This window comes from Momordica charantia (genome assembly GCF_013281855.1).
Source record: "Momordica charantia cultivar OHB3-1 chromosome 4 unlocalized genomic scaffold, Mcharantia_2.0 BLBB01000004.1, whole genome shotgun sequence".
NCBI classification, from domain to species: domain Eukaryota; kingdom Viridiplantae; phylum Streptophyta; class Magnoliopsida; order Cucurbitales; family Cucurbitaceae; genus Momordica; species Momordica charantia.
This window is the reverse complement of record NW_028275162.1, coordinates 8,468,372-8,495,829: the sequence shown is the minus strand read 5'-3', so window position 1 is coordinate 8,495,829 and position 27,458 is coordinate 8,468,372. Positions and strand designations below refer to the sequence as shown.

At 36.2% G+C, this 27,458-nt stretch overlaps 1 protein-coding gene and 1 long non-coding RNA gene across 2 annotated transcripts; one reads left to right on the top strand and one right to left on the bottom strand.

Annotated features, from left to right (window-relative positions):
* Positions 1–4,346: 4,346 nt before the first annotated feature.
* On the top strand, positions 4,347–11,534 carry LOC111024305 (T-complex protein 11). The gene is made up of 11 exons (XM_022301954.2): positions 4,347–4,770; positions 5,659–5,783; positions 6,318–6,762; positions 6,992–7,107; positions 7,734–8,514; positions 8,809–9,270; positions 9,471–9,659; positions 9,754–9,981; positions 10,117–10,456; positions 10,591–10,774; positions 10,881–11,534. Exons 1-11 carry the CDS (start codon positions 4,573–4,575, stop codon positions 11,368–11,370), a joined length of 3,558 nt encoding a protein of 1,185 aa, XP_022157646.1. The 5' UTR covers positions 4,347–4,572; the 3' UTR covers positions 11,371–11,534.
* A 12,768-nt stretch (positions 11,535–24,302) lies between these two features.
* LOC148211730 (uncharacterized) lies at positions 24,303–25,915 on the bottom strand. Its single transcript, XR_015790528.1, has 2 exons — positions 25,509–25,915; positions 24,303–24,510 (listed from the first exon to the last, which is right to left on the bottom strand). It is a non-coding gene; the product is annotated as an uncharacterized LOC148211730 (long non-coding RNA).
* Between the last annotated feature and the right edge of the window lie 1,543 nt (positions 25,916–27,458).

The following is a 27,458-nucleotide window of genomic DNA, read 5'->3' as shown; positions in this document are numbered from 1 at the left end:
ATCAAAAAGTTTGGTGGATGCGAGGTAGTGAACCGGAGGACCGAGATCCACGCATCAACAGGTATATTTTGTGCAAAACAATCTTTGAAAATATATGATATTATTGCCTATTGGATACTTGAAATCATTATTTTCCAACCTGTATTGTATTTTTTACAATAGGTGATTGTTTTTAAAAGTTAGTTCCTTGAGTGAGATTCTTTTAAATTATTTGTTTTTCTTGAGTTTTATGTGAGGCGGGAACTCTAACCTCTGAAAATTTTGTCGAAGATATATGCTCTTACAAGTGGCCTACGTTGGTTGGACCCCGAACAATACACGTGGCAAATGTCGTTCATTTCCAAGTCTCATTAGTTCGGTCATATGAATATGCTCGAGCCGACGTCTTGCGTTGCCGAGCCGATCTAATCTCCTTCAGGTTAGTTCTTATTGCTTTAGTTGAACTGTTTGGCTTCACCTCAACTCAGTCGCAGATTCCGACAAACTCCACGACAACACGCCGTGATTCACTACAACCTTAAAGAGTCGTTGAGGCACTGTCGGGACGGTTGTCGGGGAAGTAGCCTATAAATAGAATTATTTTGCTTCATTTAGAGGTACGCGAACAACTCAATTCTCTCTCATGAGTTGATTTGGACATTTGGTGACTTTAGTATCCAAGTGCTTACTCTGTTTTGCAGGTCTTCTACGAGACATCCGAAGTTCTCTATCCAACTCATCCTAGCCGATATGACGTTCGCAGGGTTGATATTTTTATGATCAAACATAATCAATTAAGTTATGCTTGGTTTAATAGGCAAATACTTTACTTATACTCTATTTTAGTTTCTAAACTTTTTTTTTGTTATCTTTTTGTAATCTGTCACTTTTAAATGTTATGTGTTTTTTTTCTTAATAAAAGTATTATGTTTTAATCTACCGACCTTACAAAATCTATTTTAAACTTTACTTTTAATTTTTAATTAGCTATATTTGATAAAAATTCAAATTCGCGTTAAACTCCAGCCATGATCTAATCTACTCCCAAACCTCTAATATTTATGTCTACTATTAATCTCAACTAATCAAGTAAATAAACGAATGGAGGTATATAAGGCATTCGTTAATATTTGATATAAAAGAAAAATTTACCACAAGAATTAAAATAATTTTTTATGCGCTAACATGAGCTTAGCTCAACGATTAAGATATCTTACTCTTCCTCTAAAGATCGAAGATTCAATCCCTATATCCACATTTATTATACTTAAAAGGAACAATTAATTTCTTTATAAATTTAATTATACTTTAAGAAGGATTAAATTATGTACTAAGAAGAAGAGGATTAAATTATAATATTTATTAAAAAATAACGTATTCTTTTAAAAAACAACAAACAAGAATTTGAACTCTAAACTTTAAAATAAGATACGAAGATATGAAGTCTGAGAGTAACAATAATAATTTTAAATTAAAAAGTTAAAAAAGAAGAAGAAAAAGATGACAGGTGATTTTCAATGCTATGATCACAATGTCAAATTTTCCTTTAATGGAGAGTCCCCACTTTGTTCATAACTTTTAAGTCTTAACAAATGCTCCTTTAATAGTACATTTTTTTTCTTGGTTTTTATTTCTTTATGGCCGAAATCCTATATTATATCTAAATTTTATATTTTCCTCCTCTCAAGCTCTCAATTCTTTTGTGTTAGTGCCTAAGCTTTTTTTTTTTTTTTTTTTTTTTTATAGTTGATTTAACTTTAGTTAAATGATAAGTTCAATCCTAAACTTTCGATCTTGTATCATGTTGGTGTCAATTTATTGGCAAGTGTCGCAGGTGCCACGAATGCATTCGTCTCTAAAGTCTTTGTTGCCCATATACAGAAATCTAGCATTGGTGTGATGTTGTGCCGAATGTACTTTGATACTTAAGTTACAAGTTGGGAGCAAACGGGTATGAAGCAAATATAGTAAGAGGGCAATGATCTCGAGGGTGAGAGTATGCTTCAGAGTGTGTACCGAATTCTCATAAGGAGTTATATAAGGGAAGACAACTTACCTCGATTAGAGTTGCTCTTTTCCATATATATGGAGAGAGGAAGAGTGAGTTCGAATGTGAGGGGCGGAGAGAGGGAGGCAACGTGTTTCGTTCATGTCCAATGGGACCACCGACAACCTTTTTCCCTCTCTATCCCCTCGATGGGGGTGTGGCGCCCTGTGTGATCCCGTGAGGCGTATTGTGGTTTGGTATAGAGTGTCAGCACGCTGTTAGCTTATGATTCTTTGTATGAGATGTCCAATGTGCTTGGGGTAGGATCCGGTGCGCTCGGTCTCTAATGGATCTTCTTTTACCCAGCTCGCATAGTTGGACAAGCTTACAATGCTTGACACCTCGATTTTACACAATAACATATCTAATAAGTTCTTGAATTTTAAAAAGTGTTTAATATGTCCCTAAATTTTTAAATTTGTACCTAATAGGTCCCTAAACTTTAAAAGTGTCTAATAAGAACTTTTAGTTTCGTCTAACAAAATCTTGTCATATTTGATATATTTTTTTTTTAAATTCAAGGATTTATTGGATGAAAATTTAATTGTGTCTAATGTTATAGGGTGAAGTCGAAGCCATTGGACCCAAGTACGAGTTTAGATCTCCTAGACCCGAGGAATAGGGACGTGCCAAGCCCAACTAGGTTTAGGTCGAGCACACTGACTTGACTTGGGTACGATGCAACCAACACCAACGGTTCAGGCATTGACACCTCGGGCGAATCCTCTACGTCGTCGTGCCCCTCTGCGAAGTCAGGAGGACGGCAAAATGTCGGTGATCCCACATAACCTATTCATCTCTCTTTGTCTCAATATAAGAGAGGACTGAAACCCTAGAACTATATATGAAAAACTTCCTTGCGAAAAATCCTAGTGTTCTATGTCTCACCCAAGTTCTAACTTAGGATCCGTTTGATAACTATTTTAGTTTTTGGTTTTTGGTTTTTAATTTTATGTAGAGTAGAGATGACAATGGTGTGGGTGCGAGTGACGATGCTCTTCCCCATTCTCGTGAAAATGTTTAGTCTCCGTCTCCAACTCGTTCTTGGGTCCGAGAGAACAAAATTATTGGTTTTATAATTGTTTTTAATTAGGGGTCGGGACATGCATTTCCTATACACAGGACCTCCCGCTCTGATACCATATCAATATTCATGGGGTTCCATCTCAAAACCAATTGGTAATTTGAGGAGTAGCTCATGTCTATTATAAACCATTGTTAAGTCCATTCTCTTCAATGTGGGATCCTTAACAATCTCTAGTCTACATAAAATTTTCTCTCCCTAATATGTATTTTCAATTTTCTAACTTTTTAAAAACAAAAAACAAAAAATGGTTATCAAATATGGTTTTTGTTTTTTAAAATCAGAAAACCAAAAACCAAAAATCAAAAACAAAAAAGCTAAAATGGTTATCGGGCCCTACAATTCTATTTCTGAAAAATTAAAAACCAAAAACCAAAAACAAAAAACAAAATGGTTATCAAATGGGCCCTTAGGTGTTTGGAGTGCAATCAATAGAGCAACACATCGGTATTAGATTTCTATGTGCAGGTCTAATTGGAGCTTGAAGACGAGACCTACGTGTCACCAATATGGTACCCTACAAAGCACTTGTACCGAAATCAACATAAACATCTAATAAGACCCTCACATTTCAATTTTGTATCTAATATATTCATGAATTTTGAACAACGTCGTATAGGTCAGAATGTATTATATAAAAATTTATGAACTTATTAGATACAAAATTAAAAATTGAAACTCAAGACCCATTAGACACAATTTTTAAAGTTTAAGGATTAAACTTGTAATTTAACCTTTAATTTTATTAATCATTAAAAAGTTAATCAATTTAAAACCTCTTATACTTAACCTATGATATGTGACTTTAAACTTCGGTCCATGTAGACATCATGTGTCCGTCTCAAGTTAAGTAATTTCTTAAAAATTAATGATAAGAAATAAAATTAGGTATTTCTTTTAATTCAAGTTCAAGGAATTAAAATTTTAGAAAAATATTTCATAATCTGGAGACGAAGATAGAATAAAGGAAAAAAAGAAGAAGAAGAAGAAGAAATTATATCTCCTATTAATCTATTTAATCAATCAAAGAAAGGAAAAGAAAACGGAAAAAGAAGAAGGGAAGCGGCGTGGAATATAAAAAAGATTACCGTTGGGGCCAGCGGTGACGTGGCGTGATGCAGAAGGCCCCGTTTGGTAAAGTTCACACTCCTCAACAAAGACGACTCCTTATTTATTAATAAAATAAATTTTATTATTAATTTAATTTATTACATATAAAAAGCACACGCTTTCCTCATTCGTAATCCCATTCCGAACCGAACCAACGCCTTTCCCATTCCCATTCCCCTTCTCCATCTTCTCCATCTTCTCCATTACGTTTCCTTCTCCATTTCTTCATCACACTCTTGATTCTTCCTCTGTTTCCACATAGTTCTGCACGATTCTGATCGTAATCTGTTTCTGATCGTCGCCGTCGCCGCCGTCGCTGTACCGATTCTTTCGATTCTTCTTCTTCTCATTCATGGAAGCTGGAGTGGATACGCCGGAAACGGGAGCCAGGGGCGTTCCGGTGGACTTCTCGGCCGACGACGCTCTATTATCTTCTTCTCCTCCGAGAATTCCCAAGAGACTTCGTCAGAGACTTCTCGTGGAGTGTAAGTCTCCCAGTACTGTGGAGGAAATCCAGGCCAAGCTTCGTGATGCTGATCTTCGTCGACAGGTTCCTAACCTAATTATAGTCTTTCGAATTGTTCTTTCTTTTCTTCTTTTCGTTTTTTCACTTGAAGAGGAAGACATGTTTTGAATTCGAAATTCTAGTATTTCTGCCGTTTCATCTCGCCGATTGATGTGTGAAGAGGTCGATATTTTAGTTCTTTAACGTCTCTTGCACACACCTATCCAGGATATTTTTTACGTTAACTTAATAAGAGTTGCTTTAGTTAATATTTATAATTTTTTTTTTTTTGGTGTATCTTGAGCAGTTTCTTTCCATGTTTAATTTCGGTTTTTCTTTTCGAATTTTTATCCGTTCGTTCTCAGAAACTGATACGGGATTAAGTTTTGAACTAATATCTTAGAGGCGCGTAATCAGAGTTCCCAATAATATTCCTGCTAATAATTTTCTCGTCTCTCATTGTTCTTTTAATGCCTAATTTCTTTTCCATACCTTTAGTTTACTGTTACTTTTTTAGTTATTTTTCTTTTTTGGTTGTTCGGTGGTGGTTTGGTCGGTTCCTTTCTCTCACATGAGCTTTCTTCTGACTTCGCTTTCCTTTTTCTCTCTTTCATTAAAAAAATTAATTTTCCTCTGTATTGTGTTTAGTAGGAAATTGCCTTGTTTAAATATCTGTTTCGTTTCTCTCAAACAATATCATCCAGCGGTAACCTGCTGGCTGGAGAGTATTGACAACAGCACAGCAGTAGAAAGACTGATAGCTTTTATTATTATCTTGTCATCTATTTAATCATTTTTTATTATTCACAGTTTTAATTACATTCAACGTTTGATTTTTAATAGTCGTCATCTTCGCTCATTGGTTTCAACCTTTGGCAGGAAACTTTAAGCCAACTGATTTTGTTAATTCTTTTTTTTTTTGTTGGAGTGCAGCAACATTATGAGAAGTTGTCCAGCAAGGCTCGACCGAAGCTGAAAAGTCCATCACATTCTTCTTCTCAGGAGGAAGACCTTGGTCAGCGGCTTGAAGCTAAACTCCTGGCTGCCGAGCAGAAGAGGTAAATTAGTAAATATGTTTCCAGAATTTGTATAGTAGATGAGCTTAATGGGAAAACTATTGGCAATTTGAAATACCTGAGACCATTGTATGAATCCAAGGCAATGCCAGAAACATGGACTTTTGCAACCAAGGAGTTGCTGGATGAGAAGTCTCTATCTTAGAGAAGGCCGGCTGGCATTGCATCCTATCTAACTGTAAAATTTTGTTTGTTATTACATTTGTGGTGTTTGAACGTTCTATTTTGATCTCTCTAGTCTCTACACCTTTCTGCGGCACTTCATCTGCATTTAAGTTTAGATTATTAGGATTGATTTCAATAGTGATGAAGTTCTAACTCACGGTTACAAAAAGAATGTCTTCTGTGTTAATTCTGGGAATTTTTGTGATCTTTATTTCTATATTGGTGACTAGCAGTAAGATTTTTTATGTGGTCTCCGTAATATTATTTCTTGGAAAGATAATGGTCTGACTGTTATGCATCATATATTTTTAGATTTTCAAACTATAAGGTGATGATCTTTAAAAATGACAGGTTGAGCATATTGGCTAATGCTCAAAAGCGTCTTGCTATGTTGGACGAGTTACGACAAGTCGCTAAAACTATTGTGGAGAGACGTAAAGAGAAAGAGCGTGAGGAACTTGGCAAAGAAGTTGCAACTCGGGCACAGCAAGCAGAGGCCAACAGAATGCTTATCCTAAAGGCTTACAGGCAACGAAGGGCCACATTGATGGAAAGGTCATCTATGTCATTGGTAAGAAAGATGGCTTGGGAAAACAAGTACAAGGAACATGTGCGTGCTGCAATTTCTCAGAAGCGTGCAGCTGCTGAGAAGAAACGACTGGGTTTGTTGGAAGCAGAGATGAAGAGGGCACGTGCTCGGGTGTTGGAGGCTCGGCGCGTGGCTATGTCTGTATCTCAACAACGTGAGCTTGAGAGGATGAAAATGAGGGATAAGTTGGAAGATCGAATGCAAAGGGTATGCATGTTAATTTTCAATTGGAATTAGAATAGCTAGTCACATGCCTTCGATTTGTGTCTATCATTCTCATCCTTTCGATGTTTTGGTAGATGAGAGATTTCAATTGGAAATAAAATAGTTAGTCTTAGTGGGGGACCCTGTTTTATGTTGACTGATTTTGTTTTGATCACATGACTCTGGTTCGTCTGTACCATTCTCATCATCGTGATGTTTGGTGGATCATTAGGCAAAGAGAAAGAGAGCAGAATACTTGAGGAAGAGAGGAAGGCCAAACATAGCTAGTCGAGTGAATAGAATTAGGATGCGCAAGCAGGCTGACATCCTATCCCGAAAACTAGCAAGGTATTTTTGCTCTTCACTGCTTTTGAGATTTAAATATGAATTACTTATTCAAAATGCCTTTTTGCTGTTGCCTTCATTATTTATATATTAGGCTGTAAGATAAACCTTTTATTTTGATGTAATGGGAACATGTTATAGTTAATTTCTTATGAGGATGGGGTTGAGCACTTCTTCCTCCCTGCTTTTAAAGATAGGACCCTTGTAGAATTTGAAAACTATACATTATGGTTCTCTGTATCTTGATCTGATAAAACTACTAATTTTCGTTCTTTGTTTTACAGGCGGAGATATTTTATCCTTAATCTATATTTTTTAATTAGTTAGCATTTTTCATATTATTATTATTACCATTACTAGTTTCTTTTTTTGCTATGGTTGGCGGTTGGGGGTTTGTGGATAACTAATGCTAGTCTTTATCTGAGGTCAAATCAGCATCATGTCTATAAGTTTTGCCATGATGGCACATTTCTTCATTCATCCTTGAAAGAGGTGAACGATCTCATTGCATTTGCTTTGCCTATTGGATACTTTTGATGTTGATTTTGGTGCTGTAACAGATGTATTAAAGGACATCTTCTCTTGAAATGAAACTGCATTTTCCATCATTACAATTTTTTTCCCGTTAGGTGCTGGAGGAGATTTCAAAAATTGAGGAGGACAACTTTAACATTGACTGAAGCATACAAGTCCTTGAAAATTAATGGAAGATCTGTCAAGTCAATGCCTTTCGAGCAGTTCGCTGTTCTGATTGAATCAAGTTCTACTCTCCAAACTGTTAAAGCTTTACTTGATCGGCTTGAAAGCCGCTTGAAAGTTGCTAGGGTTGTTGCTGCTACAAATTATCCATCTAATTTTGAAAATATCGACCACCTTCTTAAGCGAGTTGCTTCTCCTAAAAGGAGGTCTACTCCAAGTTCTTCGGCAAGGAGCAGAAATGCAAGCAAAGTATGTTTTGTTAGGGAGGGAGCTAGAAGTGCTGCTAAACCATCCAGATATTCAGTTAGAGTGGTCCTTTGTGCTTATATGATACTGGGTCATCCTGATGCCGTTCTTAGTGGTCAGGGAGAACGTGAGATTGCTCTGGCCAAGACCGCTAAAGAATTTGTTAACGAGTTTGAACTACTGATAAAGATTATTTTGGAAGGGCCTATCCAGAGTTCAGATGATGAATCAGAATCTTCATCACCAAAACAATGGACCTTCAGATCTCAGCTTGCTGCATTTGATAAAGCATGGTGCTCCTACCTGAATTGTTTTGTGGCGTGGAAGGTGAAGGATGCACGGGCGTTGGAAGAGGATTTGGTGAGAGCTGCTTGTCATCTTGAACTTTCTATGCTTCAAACTTGCAAGTTGTCAGCTGGGGGAGATAATGCTCTTACACATGATATGAAGGCCATCCAAAAGCAGGTAAGATTTGTATTTATGAACTTTATTTTTTACGGCAGGTAATTATAATTATGACTACATATCTAGGAATTTTTATTAGTAATTTTTTATTTAAATTCATGGATTAAAAGAACATGTCAGAAAGTGCAATCTTTTATTATTACGAGTCAGGCAAATTTAGCAATATATCTTTTTAGAAGGATGACAGATATGTACTAATATGGAGTGTTATTGCGGCATTTAGCATTCTTGACACACTTTCTGGCAGTATAATTGTTAAGTGTTCGGTAATTAGTTTGTAATTATGTTGATCAGGTCAGTGATGATCAAATACTTTTAAGAGAAAAGGTTCAGAACCTTAGCGGAGATGCTGGGATTGAGCGTATGGAGAGTGCTTTATCTGAAACACGATCTAAGTACTTTGAGTCTAAAGAAAACGGAAGCGCTCTGAGTTCACCAGTTACACAGTTTATATCTTCATCTCTGCCCAACTCAGATGTCCCTTCTGTTTCCAGATCAGATATCAGGAGCAGTGAGGACAAACATGGCGAGAGGCCATCTCGTGTAGTTCGCTCTTTATTCAGGGAAGATTCATTGGTGGCCAAACCAAATGATTTATCTGAATCTAGAAGAAGCATTCCAGATGGTCAGCTAGGCCCTGTTGGAGACTTGGCCACTGAGAATGAATTTTTAGTAAATGAGTTTCTCCACCAGCAACATCATCATCCCTTTTCTGACAGCTCAGACATGACCAAAGAAGACCCGAACAGTATTAAGGTTTGCAAGTTTGTATAATTTTTCAATCTGAAAATCGGTTTCGTTTTTTGTTGCCTTCGATAATCTAAGATTTGCAAATTGTCTCTTAGCAGAGAACATATAAGATTATTCATATGCGTCCCAAGCACTTTTTAAGTTTCAGGCTCTAATATGAAAAGGGCAACTGCAATTTTTTCAGCTTTTCTCATTTTTCTTTCCAGGTAAAGATAAGAGAAACAATGCAGAAGGCTTTTTGGGATGGCATCATGGAATCTTTGAAACAAGAAGAGCCCAACTATGATAGGGTGATTCAGCTTGTGAGGGAGGTCCAGGATGAACTTTGCAATATGGCTCCAGACAGCTGGAAACAGCAGATAACTGAAGCCTTTGACATAGACTTTCTTTCCCAGGTATTAATCATACTCGTCCCGATACAGTGCTGAAAATTGTTGTCTCCGTAACTGTTTTCTATAAGTTTCTCTTTTCATTTTCTGTCATTACAAGATACTCGAGTCAGGGAACCTGGATATGGACTACCTTGGGAGGATTTTGGAGTTTACATTAGTCACATTGCAGAAGCTCTCCTCTCCATCTAAAGAGAGCAAGCTGAAGGCTAGTTACGAGAGTTTATTTGGAGAGTTAACTGAGATATGTTGTACCGAAGATAAGTCGAGCAATCCATGTGTGATCGCCTTGATTAAGGGTCTGCAATTTGTCCTTGAGCAGATTCAGGTTTGTTCTTACTTTTAATCTCTTCTCCCTGAGCTCTTTGATTGAAGAAGATTATAAATGGTATGAGAAAATAATGGCATCCTCTTTCTTCATAGTAATGGCAAAAGGTTTGATTATGTTTCACTTCAATTGCAGGTGCTTAAACAAGACATAAGCAAAGCTCGTATAGAAATTATGAAGCCTATTTTAACCGGACCCCATGGTTTTGATTATCTTAGAAAAGCTTTTGGCAACCGATATGGGATCCCATCTGATGCCCACACCAATCTGCCGAAAACATTGCAGTGGCTTTCATCTGTGTGGCATGGCAGAAACCAGGAGTGGGAAGAACACAGGAACATTTTATCGTCGTGGTCTGTAGTTTCCGAGGGAACATCACAGGGATGTCTTCCATTGACCTCTCTAAGAACCGGTGGAAGTATTGTCCCCCTGACGAATGCAAACCAACAGACTTCTACTGCCAGTGAAACTTCAGGTACTGACAATTGAATCCATTGGAGTTTCTGGAGTGATCATTGGTTCCCTTTTTCTTAAATAACTCAGTACATGTCTCAAGTTAGAGCCGGATCTCACTTTTTCGTCGTTTGTTTCTTTTCTATTAACGCACAGGTAATGAACAACCAGAATGCAGTGGAGGAGAACTGGATGTAGCTATCAGGCTCGGACTTCTGAAGTTGGTGACCGGTGCGTCTGGTGTAACGCAAGAAGTATTACCAGAAACGTTTAGTCTTAATCTTCACCGGATAAGGGCCGTTCAGTCTGAAGTTCAGAAACTAATCGTAACGACAACCAGGTAGAATGGCTTGAAACGTGAACCGAAATCGGTTGAGAACCGTAGTAATTTTGTACTGTTACGATAACAAATATTTTACGCCTTGCTCTTTGCTCTTTGGTTGCAGCATACTTGTTTGCCGGCAGATCCTCCTGGGCCAGGGCAGTTCAACACTGACCACTACAGACATAGAAACCGCAGTCTCGAATTGTGCTCAACAGATTTCGAACATGCTAGACCGAGACAAGGATGCTGGAAGTGAAGAAATCACCGAAGTGATAGTTAAGTTCACAGGCGGAGATGGCGATGCGGAGGTCGTTGAATCAAGGAGGGTAGTTATCAGTAGGATGATAAGAAAATGCTTGCAGGCAGGGGACGCCGTGATTGAAAAGGTGTCTCGTGCCGTCTACAAGGGAGCGAGAGGAGTCGTTCTTGGTGGAAGCGGACGGAGTGGAAGAAGACTAGCAGAAATGGCTCTCCGGCAGGTCGGAGGGGCGGTGCTAACAGAAAGGATGGTGAAAGCTGCCGAAGTTTTAGTAGGGGCAGCCACTGTATCAGTTAACGTTCATGAAGCGTGGTACGTTGATTTGGTGAATATGATTGATTCTGAAATATGAAGAAGTTGAATTTGATGATGATAGTAATAATAATGTAAAGAAGAAACCACAGTTGTGTATATAATTAGTTTAAATTGTAGAAGTAAAGATTCCTGGGGTGTAATTGAATGTGTAAATGTGACGTGGAGTTAAAATAATTAAATTGTATATATTTAGTTTTTTAATTCGGACTTCTTCTTCTGTTTGATTGGACCCATAACAACTAGTGAATATTCCAATGTTACACTTAAAACAAACTTGCCATCAACAAAATTGGATCGGAAGTTTGATTCCTTTATCCACGTATATATGCTGTATTAAAAAATAAAAAATAAAAAATAACAATATTCATTTTTTTCAAATAGTATGTCGAAGTGGCATGCTCACGTGTTCAAGGTTTTTTCTTTCTTTTTAGTACGACAAATAAGAATTGGAGATTCGATCTCATGACTTTTTGGTTAGATAGAAATGTTAATTGCTAAGCAGCTTTATAGTTAACAAAATTTAACAATACTTTTTAGTAGCTATTAAGTTTTGATGAACGCACGAAATCAAACATTAAATAACTAATAAATTTGAACACAAGTCAGCTTTATTGTCATTTTTGTTTGAAATACTCAGACATATGATAATACTTTTTCTTAAGGATTCTTCCAACAAAAACTTACCAAAGGTAAAAATTGAAACACTTTACATCTTACCAAGGATTCTTAAGGATTTCCAAAATCACCATTTAAGTGATACCTTAAAAATCAATTGAAAGTGAATTTTGGTAATGCCAAAATCACTCCCAAACACAACATTAATTATATATGCAAGCGTGTATTTGACATGTTTCTTTTTAACTATTTCTCAAGCTTTGTTTTAACTACAGAAAGAATTAAATTTAAAAAGTCTTGGTCTCTTGTATAAGGAAGTATTTTTTTTAGTACAACATGTGGGGGCGGTGTTAGGGTTGACTTTTTACTGCATAAATTTGTGTCGGTAGTCCTGTTTGACCATAAAAATGAACAATTTCCCATCATTATTAGCTAAAAAGGCTTACATATTCTTAAAGTAGAACATGCATAAAATATTTCTGGATAATTTGCAATATATGGTACTTTAGGAAAAATATGAGAAAAATGCGATCAAAGTTGGAAGAAAATAACATAAATCTGTTTTGCAGGAAAAAGCGCTTCGTGTCACGGTTGTACATTTTTCAACCGCGTGGCATCATGATTTAAGCTCGACCATGGCCAGTCTTACGAAGAACTATAGCCCCAATTCACTTTTTGCGCCCTTTATGGTTTTGTCGGACCTTAGACGAGGTTCTTTATTCCTCGACCAAGCTTCACTTCACGTTTCCAACCATCTTGGTTTTCGGCCACTCGGCCGTCCCACTCCTACGATGAGCCAGGACCTTACCGATATGAGTTCCGAGCTTTAACGGGATCAGAATGAGCTTAAAACGCCAACCGTGTACAACCAGGAGATTCCTGCTGCTTAACTATGTCAAAACTACCTTATCGGACCCATCAGATGCCTCTAAGACCATTCATGCCGAGAAACTAGTCAATAACGGGCTAAACGGCCTTACCGGGATGATTCCTGTCGAGATCTAGAAAACGAATGCCTAAACTTAGCAACCGGGATGAGTCTTGCAGCTTACCGGGCCAAAACTAGTTTTTTCTCACTTATCGGGTGCCCACCGGTACTGTAGGATGCCACCCCGAGCATCGGGATGTCATCAGACTTCACTGCTTACTGGGACACACATACCGAGAACTGATCCATGGACTTGTATTTATGATTGGGGCACTTCAGACATCCAGCCATCCGGACAATATCGAGGCACGATGACTCTTGCACCCGTGCCATGTCGTTCGAGCATACCGTAACGCATAACGGCCCCTATGTACAATCTCCAGGCCATGGGACGAGGCGCAATGCCGGCACACCCGTGCCGCCCGACACTGTCCTTGAGATTCCCATTCTCGAAGGAAGACGCCCAAGACCTTGACCTTGCAACGCTCGCCCACGCCATGACACACGCATGTGCCATGAGGTAGCTCACTCAGGCCACATGGCCCAGGGGTGGTGGAGAGTTGACACTATGCCTCCCTCTAAGGTACATTCTAAGGCAATCTTGGTCTGACAGGCGTGTACGTGCAAAGTGGCGATGAGTCACTCTCCAAAGTAGAGCGCACGTCTGAACTCCGATCAACACGAAACTTGGCGTGCTTGCATATCTCATTAATATGCATTTAACTCTAAAGCCGCTCGTCCAAACTCTCGATGGAACCTCGACTCCTAGGGTTGTGGCCCGGGGCCCCAACTTGCCCCCGTTGAGCTTGTCACCGACACCACTAACATTGCCTTCGCCTTGCATGAAGGGATGTGAATCCCGGAGCGGAAGCAGATCTTCGTTGCTGATTTTCGGGATACAAAACCGAAATTGAAAGAGGGAAAATACAGAGGAAACTTTACCTTTGAAGAACGTTTCTTCAACAAGTTTCCCTCGAACACCACCACTATGTCTTCCTCGCTATCCTCTTGGGTCTCGGGATCGTGCTTGTGGGAGCGTCGATTTGGAACGTAAGGGAGAATTTTGAGAGAGAGAACTTTTTCTTGAGAGAGATCTTGGAGTTCAACCTCTTTGTTCTGTGTTCTGTAACTTTTGCAGAACTCCCCACGTCACACTAGCCTCCCACTCCCCTGCAATTGCAGGGGAGTTTAATATTATTAATATTAATAATATTAATAATATATATATATATTTATATAAATAATTAATATATATAATATATATAATAATTAAAATATAAAATTAATTTATTAATTAATCATATTAATTAATAAATAATTATTAATTATTAATCCAATTAATAATTATTATATATATATATAAATCAAATAAATAATTAACACTTAATTATTTATAAAAAAAATAGAATCATATTTTATAACATTTCTCTCGTATAACCTATAGTTGTAATGTACATCTTATGCACATTATTTTTAACCTATAGTTTTAATATGAATCTTATTCATATTAATTTTATTTGAATCTCATTCAAATAATTTCTCTCATAATAGATAGTTTTAATTTATAATTAACTATATATTATAATGTATCCCTTAAGTAATTTGAACAATTCAAATTCTTCCAAAAAAATGATTCTCGTTTTACCCTTTATGAGCTATCAAGGGGACCTAATGGACCTACAGATCAGAAGCTCCAACAATGCAAGATTAATCGGTCAAACTCATTGACCGAGTTAATCTAGATTCGTTAACTACGGGTCATTCCACTAAAGACCCGCAGTTGCACTCTTCTCACTGCAGAATGTTTTCGTGTCCATGGATATATGACCATTAATGACGAGTCAATCATTCACGAGTGTTCGTAACTCAAGTTGGGTCAAATTACCGTTTTACCCCTGAGTTACATCTTACTCCTTAAACACTACTACTCCTCTAATGAACAACCCGGTTATGGTCCAACCAATAACAGGAAGTCCCTCTCGGCCAATGAGAGGGTGGGGCCCCTTGTTCAAGTCCCGCCCCTTGTTCAAGTCCCGGAGTCAGCATTTAAGGGAACACTCATCCACTCCCCTAAAGTCGGGGAGGAGTGAATTCCATCTTGTGAAGTTATGTTCCCAGCTCCCCACTCGGTCTCGTCCCCAAAATGGTAGGAATGTTGAGTCGGCGACTCGGGCTACTCTCACCCATACAGATCAAAGGACGAGCCCTCACGGGCAGGAGTCCATAACTCACTCAGGATTGAGAATGAGTTGTCTGGTCATCCTAAGAAATAGCAACCTATTAGTTAACGGTGTTACATCTAAAGATTGCCTATTTCGTGGTCCGGTCTTATACAAACTCATTGTATAGGATACCCCCACTCGCATGTCTCCACACGAACGACCTGGATCGAGTCGTCTGTAACCTTTACAGAGTGGGCCGTATCCATAGTGTTGCCAGGATAAGGTACCCAACCTTATCCATATACTATAGACCCTTTAGGTTATTCACGGGACATTGTCCATTCATATATCAGGGGTATATTAAATATATACCCCGTATATGTACTGTCCCGATTACATCATAAATAACCTTGGATGTTTAGTTTATTGGATTTTGGACAATGCAAAGCTATGATTCAACAACAAATTTATTGAATAAAACTTTATTAAATAGACATTTGTTTTTACAAAAATACAAACTACGAGTTTAGGGCAACACACCCAACATTGCATTCTACATACGCCTTCTCTAGGCATTCTTGTACACATCCTTGGGGTGTGATAGGTGATGCACCATCCTCTTTGGTCGCATCACGGCACTTCTCTCTCGGCACTCAACATGGTCCGACGGACGACACATGAGTGTCGCCACCACTTTTCCACTATGTGGGCGTCACAACCTACTCTCTACTAGTATGGTTGTGACACCTGGTGCTTTTTTGTGGTCAACGTCTTCAAAACGCGCGTTTCACTTAATGAAGGGCAAATGAGTCATTTCCAACATGTTTGAATCAACCAAAAACCGTGAGTTCAAGTCAAGGAAGGTTTGTTGAGAGAATCTCAACCCATCTCCACCTAATATGGTGATAAGTTCAACCATCTTGAGGGCATATAAAAGGAAGCTACTCCCCCAGTAGCAAAGCATCCATTCTTATCCCGTTTTCATCTTCTTTTCTTCCATTCTTAGTTAGAGAATTCGTTCATAAGCTTTAGCGTTACGTTTTAGTTGTTCGTTTCTTGTATTTTCACTCTTTTACTTATCGTAGTGCCTTTAATTCGAGTTTGTACTCTTGTTCTTCATCTATTCCATTCTTTTAAAGTTCTTAAGCGAGTTTACACTCCCCTCACGCTCGAAAGAGAAGAGGGTTAAGCTAGAACTCCTATGCTGTTATTTTCATTTAAATTCAATGGAAATTATTTCCTTTTATGTTTTTGTGTGTTTTATTTCCTTTAATTATGCACTAAGTTATTTATCGACCTCTCCGTGGAATGCCTTAGTCAAATGATTTAATTTTCGACCATGCTCGGGATTTGACCATTTGGTCATAAGTGCATAAAAGACGATCTTAAACATAGGCCCTCTGACCCATAAATAAAAATGAGTTGATAATTACTTTCTAGGATTGTAATCACACATAGAAATATGATTGTAGGTTACCCTAGCCTCTGTATCAACTAAAAACGATTCGTGAAAGAGTAGAACTTATATTCCCAAGATTTAGCCAAATAGTGGCTGGTGCATTTTTCCGAAAGCATGCATCTTCCATGTTTCCATCAAAACTAAGGTAGGAAGTAGAAATGTTGTGTTTTATTAAATTGTTTGATATTTGAAACCCCAAACAACAACATTTTATCACTATTTTCTAAATAACCACAATTGCATCTTTGAACCATTTCAATTACTTGATTTTGAAAGCACAAGTTCCTGAGGATTCAACCTTGGATTACTTCCGAGTATTACTTGTGACCGTGTACGATTGTACGTATTCCTTATCTTTTAAAGGTAGAGAAAGTCCCAGCAAGTTTTTGGCGCCGTTGTCGGGGACTTAATTTTCAAAATCATTTTCTTTTTAAGTGAACTGTTTCATATTGTGATTGTTCTATACCTCTGTTCCTTCAGATTAATTTGTTGTATCTAACCTTAAAGGGCCAATTTTTTTTTTAGCATAAAGGCTTTCTTACAGAAGTCCCTAAAGAGGTTAAGGGGAGAACAAAGGTCAAGAAAACAAAAGAAAAGCTGAAAAAGAGAAGGAAATGAAAAAAGAAATGGGAGGTTACTTGTACTGAGCCAACAACAAGCAGGAGTGTTTGAAATGAAGTCTCAATTTATGTACAATCTTCCAATGGGAAGTAACATGCCCAAAGCTCCTATTAATCAATTCTGTTGTTTATATTGTGGTGACATTTGTCATTCAATGGAATATTGTCCATCTAATCCTTCATCTTTTTATTGTCTAGGTTCGCTAGGAAACCAACAAGAATTCACCCCTTATTCAAATCCATACAACCAAGATTGGTGGGCTCATTCAAATTTATTTTGGGGAGAGCGTCAACATGAAAGTATCCATCCATATGAGCATGTATTCCCATCATAATTCCCAACACAGCCTCAGCAAGAGTACAATCAACCATGGATACCAGAGCAATATAATCTTTGAAAAATTCTAGCCTTGAAGAGATGATGATAGATTTTATGGCAAGAAATGATGAAGCAGTACACAACCAAGATTTTACCGTTGCTTTTGATCATATTCTGCGAGAAAACTATAAAATCATCGATGCACTAGCAACATTATCTTCCACGTTTATTGTAGAGCTAAAGGAGGAAGTAGAACCAATCCAGAGTGAAAAGCGAGAGGTTCCTGCATATTGTCTTTATATTGAAGAAGAAGTGGATGAAAAACCATGGTATTTTGACATTAAACAGTACATTAGGGAATATCCTGAAGGAATCTCAGAAAATGATAAGTGAACTTTGAGAAAACTCGCTATGAAATTCTTTCTGAATGGATAAGTGTTATATAAAAGGAATCATGATATGATCCTCCTTAGATGTGTTGATGCAAAAGAAGCAAACAATATTATGAAAGAAGTTCATGATGGTATTTGTGGTATCTACGCCAATGGCCATATGATGTTTAGACAAATCCACGCACATCACTGGGGCAACCCAATTATCTTTAGTGTATGGCATGGAAGCTGTCCTCTCATTGGAGGTGGAAATACCATCTCTAAGAGTTCTGATGGAAGTAAGGTTGGAAGAATCTGAATGGTTTCAAACAAGATATGAGCAATTGAACTTCATTGAAGAAAAGAGATTAACCTCATTATGTAGAGGACAACTATATCAAAGGAAAATTATGCGAGCTCATCAAAAGAAAGTACATCATCATTTTCAAGAAGGAGATTTAGTATTGAAAAGAATACTCCCATTTCAAAAGGATCATAGAGAAAAATAGACTCCGAGCTACGAAGGTCATTTTGTGGTAAAAAAGGCTTTTTCAGGAGGAGTCTTACTGTTGACAACTATGGATGAAGATGATTTGTCAGGACCAATTAACTCAGATTATGTTAAGAAATACTTTGCATGAAGTATGAGGATACATTATTGCATTCTACAAGAGCATTGACAAGTTTGGAAGAGTTATCTTTGTTGCTTTCCACTTTTGTTATCAAATACCTGTAATCTTTTAATGATCAATAAAATCATATATATATATATATATATATATATATATATATATTTCTTTTCTCATCTCACAGTATCCTTCTTTTTACCTATCGACTATATCCATTCATTCGTCATTATTCTCTCTTTTACATCTAACATTTTCTCATTATACCCCTTGTCTCCATATCCCAAGTTCCACCATGACTTTGCATCCCATTGAGAATGTTAGAATAGGATTGCCAAAAAAAAAAAAAAAACAAACAAACAAAAAAACAAACAAAAAAAGAGACAAGAAAGGGCATTGATACACCAAGAGCCTTAAGATGAGTTAGAAATTGCAAATCAACGCGTTAGATCTCTCTCAGTCAAGTAAGGACAAGTCGCTGAATATCGATCATAAGGTTTCGTCTAGAGAATTTTGTTCATCCATGATTTGCTGAGGACGTTCCTCGAAAAGGAGAGTTGGTTTTGAGGTTTTGTTTTATAAATAACTATAAAAAAAGAGGGGGTTTTGCAAGGTACTTCGTATAGGATTTCTCTAAAATATAAATTTTAAAAAGTAATAATAATAAATAAGTTAAAAAAAAAGCGTTTCGAAATTGTATACTTATGTCCCTGAACGTACTTTCTCGCAACAGATTAAAATATATATATATATATATATCTTGTCTGTACACATTAGACAGTTTAGCGTTTACCCCTGATTGTCTTTAAATTACGGTTTAGTGTTTACCCCTGGCCGTCTCACATCAGACAATTTAGCGTTTACCCCTAGTTGTCTTTAAATTACGGTTTAGTGTTTACTCCTGGCCGTCCCACGTCAGACAGTTTAGCGTTTACCCTTGGATGTCTCTAAATTACGGTTTAGTGTTTATCCTTGGCCGTCCCACGTCAGACAGTTTAGTGTTTACCCCTGGCTGTCTCTAAATTACGGTTTAGCGTTTATCCCTGGCCGTCCCACATCACACAGTTTAGTGTTTACCCTGGCTGTCTCTAAATTACGGTTTAGCGTTTACCCCTGGCCGTCCCACATCAGACAGTTTAGCGTTTACCCCTGGCTGTCTCTAAATTACGGTTTAGCGTTTACCCCTGGCCGTCCCGCATCAGACAGTTTAACGTTTACCCCTAGCTGTCTCTAAATTACGGTTTAGTGTTTACCCCTAGGCGTCCCACATTAGACAGTTTTACCCCTGGCCGTTCTTTCCTATCCCATCTATCATTTGATGAAACTAGAATATCGAACAAATTTAAATCTACACCTTTGTCCACCTTTTAATTCTATAAGGATGAACAAAACGGGGCAAACTGTAGACCTCTAAATTTGTCCGACATTCAATTTTTTTATTATTTCTTTTTATTTGTATTTGTATTTGTTTGTATTTTCTTTTAATATTTCTCTCTCTAGCATTTTTATTTTTTCTTTATGACAAATATTTCCCTTTTTTAATGTTTTTATAATAATAATAGTAATAATAATAATAGATAGTAAAAAACATTTTGATTCCCTCCAATTCTCGAGACAAAATCTTTTTAAATAAAATCGAAGTATTAAAAAAAAGAGATTTTTTCCCAAATGCGAATTTCCATGTTTTCTCCAAATAAAATATTTTTAATGAAAATAAAACAAAATCTTTCTTGTTTGGAAAAACTTTTAATTTGATTTGGCAAATTTGGTAAAAATCTAATCTTTTAATTAATTATTTATCTTATTTCCTTTTCTTCCCAAGATTTATTTTTTTTAGAAAAATAGATATATTGTTTTTTTTATTATCATTTCGAACAAATTTGCATCCTTAATAATCTACATTAATATACACAAGAACGTAACGGGATAGAATAAATACAACAACACAAAAAAAATGTGACTGAAACTAAACAACATAGGCTACAAATAAATTAACACAAATCACTAAACTAAACCATATCCATGACAAATTAATATGCCAACACTTATTTTATGCCACAACTTGAAAGTATAATTAGCAATCAAACAAAAGCATACATTGTACCGACCAAAATATATACAGAATATTAAAAATATACATAATCAAGATTTTGGCCCTATGGCCTAGGACTAACAAAACAGAAAGAAGAAAAAAATAATAAAAAAAGTCTCAAATACTCATCTTTTAAGAAAATGTTGAATTTTAAAACCTTATCTAATACTCACAATATCATAACAAATCAGTTTCAAAGCTGTAAACTTAAACTCATTAAACAAAACTCCAATATTCACAATCACTTTAAGAATATAACAAATTTTTTTTATGCCTAGTAGTCTCACCTTTATTCACCTGTGTTTACCCGTCGAAGTAGTGGTATTGTTGCGACCTATAATGTGGGAGCGAGTTGTTATTCTGGAATCCCAATTGCAAGGAACGTGAATGGCGATTACAAGGTGTGGGGTGGTGAGTTTTTTTTTTTCAAAATCGATCCCCCTCTTTTGTGTTAAAACCTAGCCCTATTTATAGCAAACCAAAATTCAATCAGTTAAGGTAAATATCAAACCTTTAAACAAAACAATTTTCTTTAATATACAAATCTTGGGAAGAAAAGGAAATAAGATAAATAATTAATTAAAAGATTAGATTTTTACCAAATTTGCCAAATCAAATTAAAAGTTTTTCCAAACAAGAAAGATTTTGTTTTATTTTCATTAAAAAGATTTTATTTGGAGAAAACATGGAAATTCACATTTGAGAAAAAATCTCTTTTTTTTTAATAATTCTTTTTTATTTAAAAAGATTTTGTCTTGAGAATGGGTGGGAATCAAAATGTTTTTTACTATCTATTATTATTATTATTATTTATAAAAACATTAAAAAAGGAAAATATTTGTCATAAAGAAAAAATAAAAATTCTAGAGAGAAATATTAAAATAAAATAAAAATAAATACAAATACAAATACAAACAAAAAGAAATAATAAAAAAATGAATGCCGGACAAATTTAGAGGTCTACAATCTCTAATGATAATCCTCTTATTAATTCTTTCAAATGTAACTTTAATTCAAGGGTTTGTGAGCTTGTTCTGGAATGAACGAGGTTGATGTATTTTACTTCTTGCTTGTCGAAGGATCTTTGAAGTCTTCGACTTTGAACTTGTTGAAGAATTCAACTTGCCGATGAAGTTCTTTGGCTTGTAATGTGATGAAGAGTTTGTGAAGCCTTCGGCCTTGAGCTTGAAGAATCTTTGAAGTTTTCGATTTTGCGCTTGTGAAGTTTTTCAACTTTCTAGCTTGTTGAAGTTCTTCGACTTTGCAGCTTGTGAAGTTCTTCAACTTGTAGCTCGTTGAAATTCTTCGGTTTTGCAGCTTGTTGAAGTTCTTCGAGTTGTAGCTTGATAACTATCCAAAAAAGAGTTATTTGAGCAAGATTTTCACCTAGCTTAGCTAAGGATAGCCTCATTTGCACCCAATTTACACTGAGTTTGTGCATGAAGTGTTACAACTTTTTCTTCCTCCTTAGCATTACTAAAATTGTTGGAAGAGCTAATTTTGGACATTTTGTTGCAGCATCAACTATGCTGCAACATCAAAATAAAATAGGAGCAGAAAACGGAAAGCTGACAGTGGTAGAACTTTATACTGGGAGTTACCACAGTCACTGGAGGAATCACCTGGAAGTGAGAACTGGGACCCACGGGATTTGTTTGTAGCCTTCAAAACAGAAGGGGATATAAAGCCTCATGTTAAAGGAAGCTTCCATACTCACTTTCATATCACCTCAACCTCACTTCAAGAAAACCTCCCAAAACAGTTGTTCGGAAAAGTCAAGAGGAAGAGAAGAACAGTCACTGAGGCAGCGAGACAGAGAGCGTGTCGACCCACTTGGAGTTGAAACCTTTAGCTCCATCTCTTCATCCTTGATTCCATTTCGTATTGCATTTCTTCTTGTCATTTTCTTGTTTCCTTTTATGGCTATCCGTAGCTAAACCCATTTGTGGGGGGGAATGTTGTGAACTCTTTTCTTGGGTTGTAAATCGTGCCATTAGTGTTAATGATGAAAAATATTGAGTTGAAGTTATTTTATAGTTTATTTTCGACATGCTTGATCACCATTGTTTGGAAATATCCTTGTTAACTCTTGGAAAATTGTAATAGGGAGTGATAAACTTCAATTCATGCTAGAATATACTCGTGTTAGATAATGAGTACTTAGGAATATGACTCACCTAGCTAGCACGGTTATAAATTGTTATTATATGCTATTAAGTTTGTCTAAAAACCTTACTAGCAGAAAACTTGGGATGTCTGTTTGGCCAGAATTTCAACATCGTTAATGCTATAGCATCGTTTGTGTAGCTCAGAAAATGTCAAATTAAACTCCCCCCCTCAGTCTTTTAAAAGTCAGTGGTTAATCTTTTGAGTGTGTACTTTAATCTTAAATCTAAGTGAAGTTGATTTAAGTTCAGGTTAATTGCATGTAGTGAACACCGTATCATTTGTTTCCATGATTGCCCTTTTTGTTTCTGTCTATTCAAAACATTGTGTTTTAAGTATTTTCTTTCTTGAGTAGTTATTAAAGTGTTTAGTGACCAATCTCTGTGAATTCAAACTTTTAATTACTTGTTACGACGATGGTGTATACTTGCACATAAGGGACGTAAAATCGTTCAACATAGCTTGTGAAGTTCTTTGGCTTTGTAGCTTATGAAGTTCTTCGACTTGTAGCTTGTTGAAGTTCTTCGGCTTATAACTTATGAAGTTCTTCGATTGGTCGATTGCTTGGCGAAGAGAAGATTTAGAATTCTTGAAGTCTCATAGTCTTCAAATCTTCAGTTTTTCGAGTCTTGTTGGGATTGTAGATGATTCTGAATGCTCGAGATCCTCTTATAAATTCTATCCATATACGTTCTGATCGCTAACTCATACTAGATCTCGTTGCATCTTCTTGGAATTGATAGAATAACAAAAATCCATTTTACGTTTTTTTATTTCCGAAGTAACTCTAATCAACTAGCACTATTTTGATGTGAACCTTTACTTTAGGAATAATTCATCAAATTGCTTAGAAAGGTTTGAATCTCCAATTCTTCTAGTTTTTGCTCAACTGTTCTCCCCAAAGGTGACGCCATCTATTTATAGAATCTTGATGGGTTTTATATAAGTCATGGGCTTGGGCCTGTTCTCTTTATGAGTTTAATCTAATTAGTTGATTTCATTGAATAGTTATAAGAGAGACGCATGACATGCTTTGATTTTCATCGAATAGTTATAAGAGAGACGCATGACATGCTTTGATTTGTCAATTTTAAATTGCAACATGACATTTAGTAATTGGCTGAAATTTCTCATTCAACAATAAATATATATACATATACATATACATATACATATATATATACATACATACATATAGATATACATATACATATACATATATATATACATACATACATATAGATATACATATACATATACATCTATATATACATATACATATATATATATACATATATATATATAGAGAAGGTTTTGGGGACGAAATTTTGTTTTCGTCGTCGAAAACGTCTACAGCAACGACTCGGTGACGAAAATCGTTTTCGTCGTCGGGTCTACCTTCAGCGACGAAATGTCCTTCGGCGTCGAAAGCTTCGTTTCGTCGTCAAAGGTGGACCTGGCGACGAAAACAAATTTCGTCGTTGGGTCCACCTTCGGCGACGAGACGAAAGCTTTCGTCGCCGAAGGTGGTGATTTCATCCACCCCTGTTTTTTCTCTTTTTTTGTCTTTTTGTTTCCTGTATTTATTACTTTCTCGATAACACGTATCACTAAGAACGAACTTAATTTCATTTAAAAAGTCATAATATTACAAACATTTGTTTTATAAAAGTACAAAAATAATACAAATTAAATTTAACAACCTACTCTAAAAAGTCCCAAACATAAACAAAAACATATTTTAAACAATCCCTCATAAAGTTTGTTCATTAAATTTGATCAAGTTTCCAGAATCTTTCGATACAGAAATTGAACGAACCTGAAAAAACAAATAACAAATAAACTTATATTAGCAAAATAATTTATCTCTTTGTCAAAACTAACTTAAAAGTGATAAAAATATCTAACTCACTCCACATGCAAGTCTCGAACTCAAACTAGACATTAAAAGTTAACTCACCACATGCATTAAAAGTTAATAAACTTTCATTCTAACTCACTACGCATGTCATAAACTCAAACTAAGCATTCAAACTTCCATATGTCATGAACTCAAAATAAACATTTCACAAACTAAATTAAAGTATAAAAGCATCCCCTCCTCTAAACACTTTCATTTAAAGTCAATAAATTAAATCTTATATCGCACAAATTAAAAGAAAAAAATATATGAACATCTCCCTCCCCAACACTTTCATTCAAAGTATGTATACCTCCCTCACCCCACCCTCCCCAACATTTCATTCTAAGTGTGTATAACACCTTCCCCTCCTTAACAACTTCAAATTTCCAAAAATTGCTCTTACCGAGTAAAACACGCACACTCACCAATCAACTTTACAAATTTAACATAATCATCCAACAACACTTAAACATAAACATAACTTATTATATCGCACAAACTAAAACAAAAAATATAAGAACATCTCCCTCCCCAACATTTTCATTTACTCTCATTCAAAGTATGTATAACACCTCCTCCACCCCCCAAAACTTCATTCTAAGTATGTATATATAACACCCTCCCCTCCCCAACACTTCAAATTTCCAAAAATTGCTGTTACCAAGTAAAACACGCACACTCACCAATCAACTTTACAAATTTAACATAATCATCCAACAACACTTAAAACATAAACATAACTGATTTATTCGTAACATACGTCTTAAATAGCTACCATAACTGCAAAATCATCCAACAATACTTAAACATAAACATAACTGATTCATTTGTAACATACGTTTGAAATGACCACCATAACGGCAGGATAACCACATTTACAGCTATTGATTCTAACAACACTGTAGTGGACGTACCTATTTTGACGAGCTGGCTCCACTAGAACGACCCATAAATTCTAGCATCATGGATTTCAAATCTGACATTTCACTGCGTAGACCCGTAATCTTCAAATCTTTGTGTGCGAGGCACTCCTTTAACTCCTCAAACTCTTTGTCTTTCTGTGTGAGGTGCTCCTCAAACTCGTTTTTTTGTGTGAGATGGTCCTCAAACTCTTCTCTTAGGGTACTTATTTCTTGAGACAACTCTTGTTCCGGCTGTGAAGAAGTTACACTCGAAGCAGAACCTCTGCGAGATTTAGGTTTCGGGCCCCAACCAGCACTTTTAACGTAGCTTGATCGATGCCCGAGAACTATTTCCAGTACTTATGGGTCTGACATCGTTTCGCTGTCGTCCTGTATAGATTCTTCTCTAACACGCATCATGTCTAGCTGCATACATATTTAAAAAAGAACAAAATGTTTACATATACAATTCGAAGCGTAATTTGAAGTTAATTGTTATAAGATTTGTAAATTTACATAAATAAATACTTAGCTTAATCAACCTATATTCATTTGGTAGTCTTTAAAGTAAATAAATGACAATATTTCATACTTACAAAGTCAATAAATTAAATCAAACAAACAACATTTCAACATCTCACAACTTAATTAAAAAGTTCACAATCAAACCAATATGCTCCAAGCTAAAATAGTTCATAAGCACGTTGACAAGCAAAAAAACTAAGTCAAAATCAAACAGTTTAAAAATTAACTCACAACATACCTTTAGCACAAGTTACAACGAACGCCAAGAACCAATACTGACCACAATAAGCTCAAAGTGAAGCTTATAAATTCCAACCTAATAATAACAACTCATGAAGTAAAAATCAAAATCAAGTCATAATCACTAGGATTATATGTACATTTAAGTCACAATCAAACTTACCCATTAAAGTTCATCCATAAATAATTTGGATACTTAAATAGAAATCAAACACGAATCAACTAAAAAATCATTATAATTAAAATCCCTAAAATTTAGAAACTTTCTAATTGCAAAATTTTCAAATAAAGTACCAAACTTCTTAAAGCACAAACTAACACACCCTACAAACTCTAATTCCCCACACGTCCACTTACAAGATTTCTCAACTTCATCTCTCTATATTAGGAAAATAAAATTTCAAAACACAAACTTAAACAACAATCTCTCGATTAATTTCTCAACTCACTCTATTAACATTAGGTGAAACATTATCAACCTTCACAATTTCTCAAATAACTACATTCACAATTTCATAACTATTATACAAAACATTATATAAAATGTGTGCTAAACAATTTCACAATTTCTCAAATAACATTCACAATTTCTCAAATAAACAATTTCACAATTTCTCAAACAAAATAACGTATATAAATCTAATATTATACAAAAAGGAAAAAAACACAAAAAAATTATACACAAAAAAACCTAAATAAATCTAATCTTATGGAAAAAATATAAATAACATAAAAAAAAAACTCACCGGCAGCAGAACGGACGCGGCAGGGAGTGGCGGACGAGGTCGGAATGAAGGAGTGTCGAGGGGAGGCGGAGCGCGGGGAGGAGGGATGGCTGGAATGAAAGAGGGAGAGAGGGGCGTCAGACGGCGGGAGGGAGAGAGAGGGGTGTCGGCGGCCAGGAGGCAGGGCGTCGGAATCGGTGGGGTGGCGGGACGTCGAATCGGCGGGGCAGTGGGGAGGTCGGATGGCTGGAAGAAATGCAGAAAGCGATGGGGCAGCGAAATCACGAAGGAGAGAGGGTTTAAAGAAGAAGGAAAGAAAATGGGGAGAAGAAATCGAGGGTTTGATTTGGGGGTACTTTCGGCTACAAAATTATTTTCGTCGCCAAAAGTCTCCACAAATTGTCGCTATTGGGGAGACAAAAATTGGGCAGGTCTTTGCCTGCCCAATTTTTGGCGACGAAATTAGACTTCG

What these genes read in the sequence shown, in the direction of transcription:
- LOC111024305 (XM_022301954.2), top strand. Translation starts at nt 4,573, where the DNA reads ATGGAAGCTGGAGTGGATACGCCGGAAACGGGAGCCAGGGGCGTTCCG. An exon ending in AAGACCCGAACAGTATTAAG is followed by an intron (nt 9,271 to 9,470) that starts GTTTGCAAGTTT and finishes TTTTCTTTCCAG; the next exon opens with GTAAAGATAAGAGAAACAAT. An exon ending in CTAATCGTAACGACAACCAG is followed by an intron (nt 10,775 to 10,880) that starts GTAGAATGGCTT and finishes CTTTGGTTGCAG; the next exon opens with CATACTTGTTTGCCGGCAGA.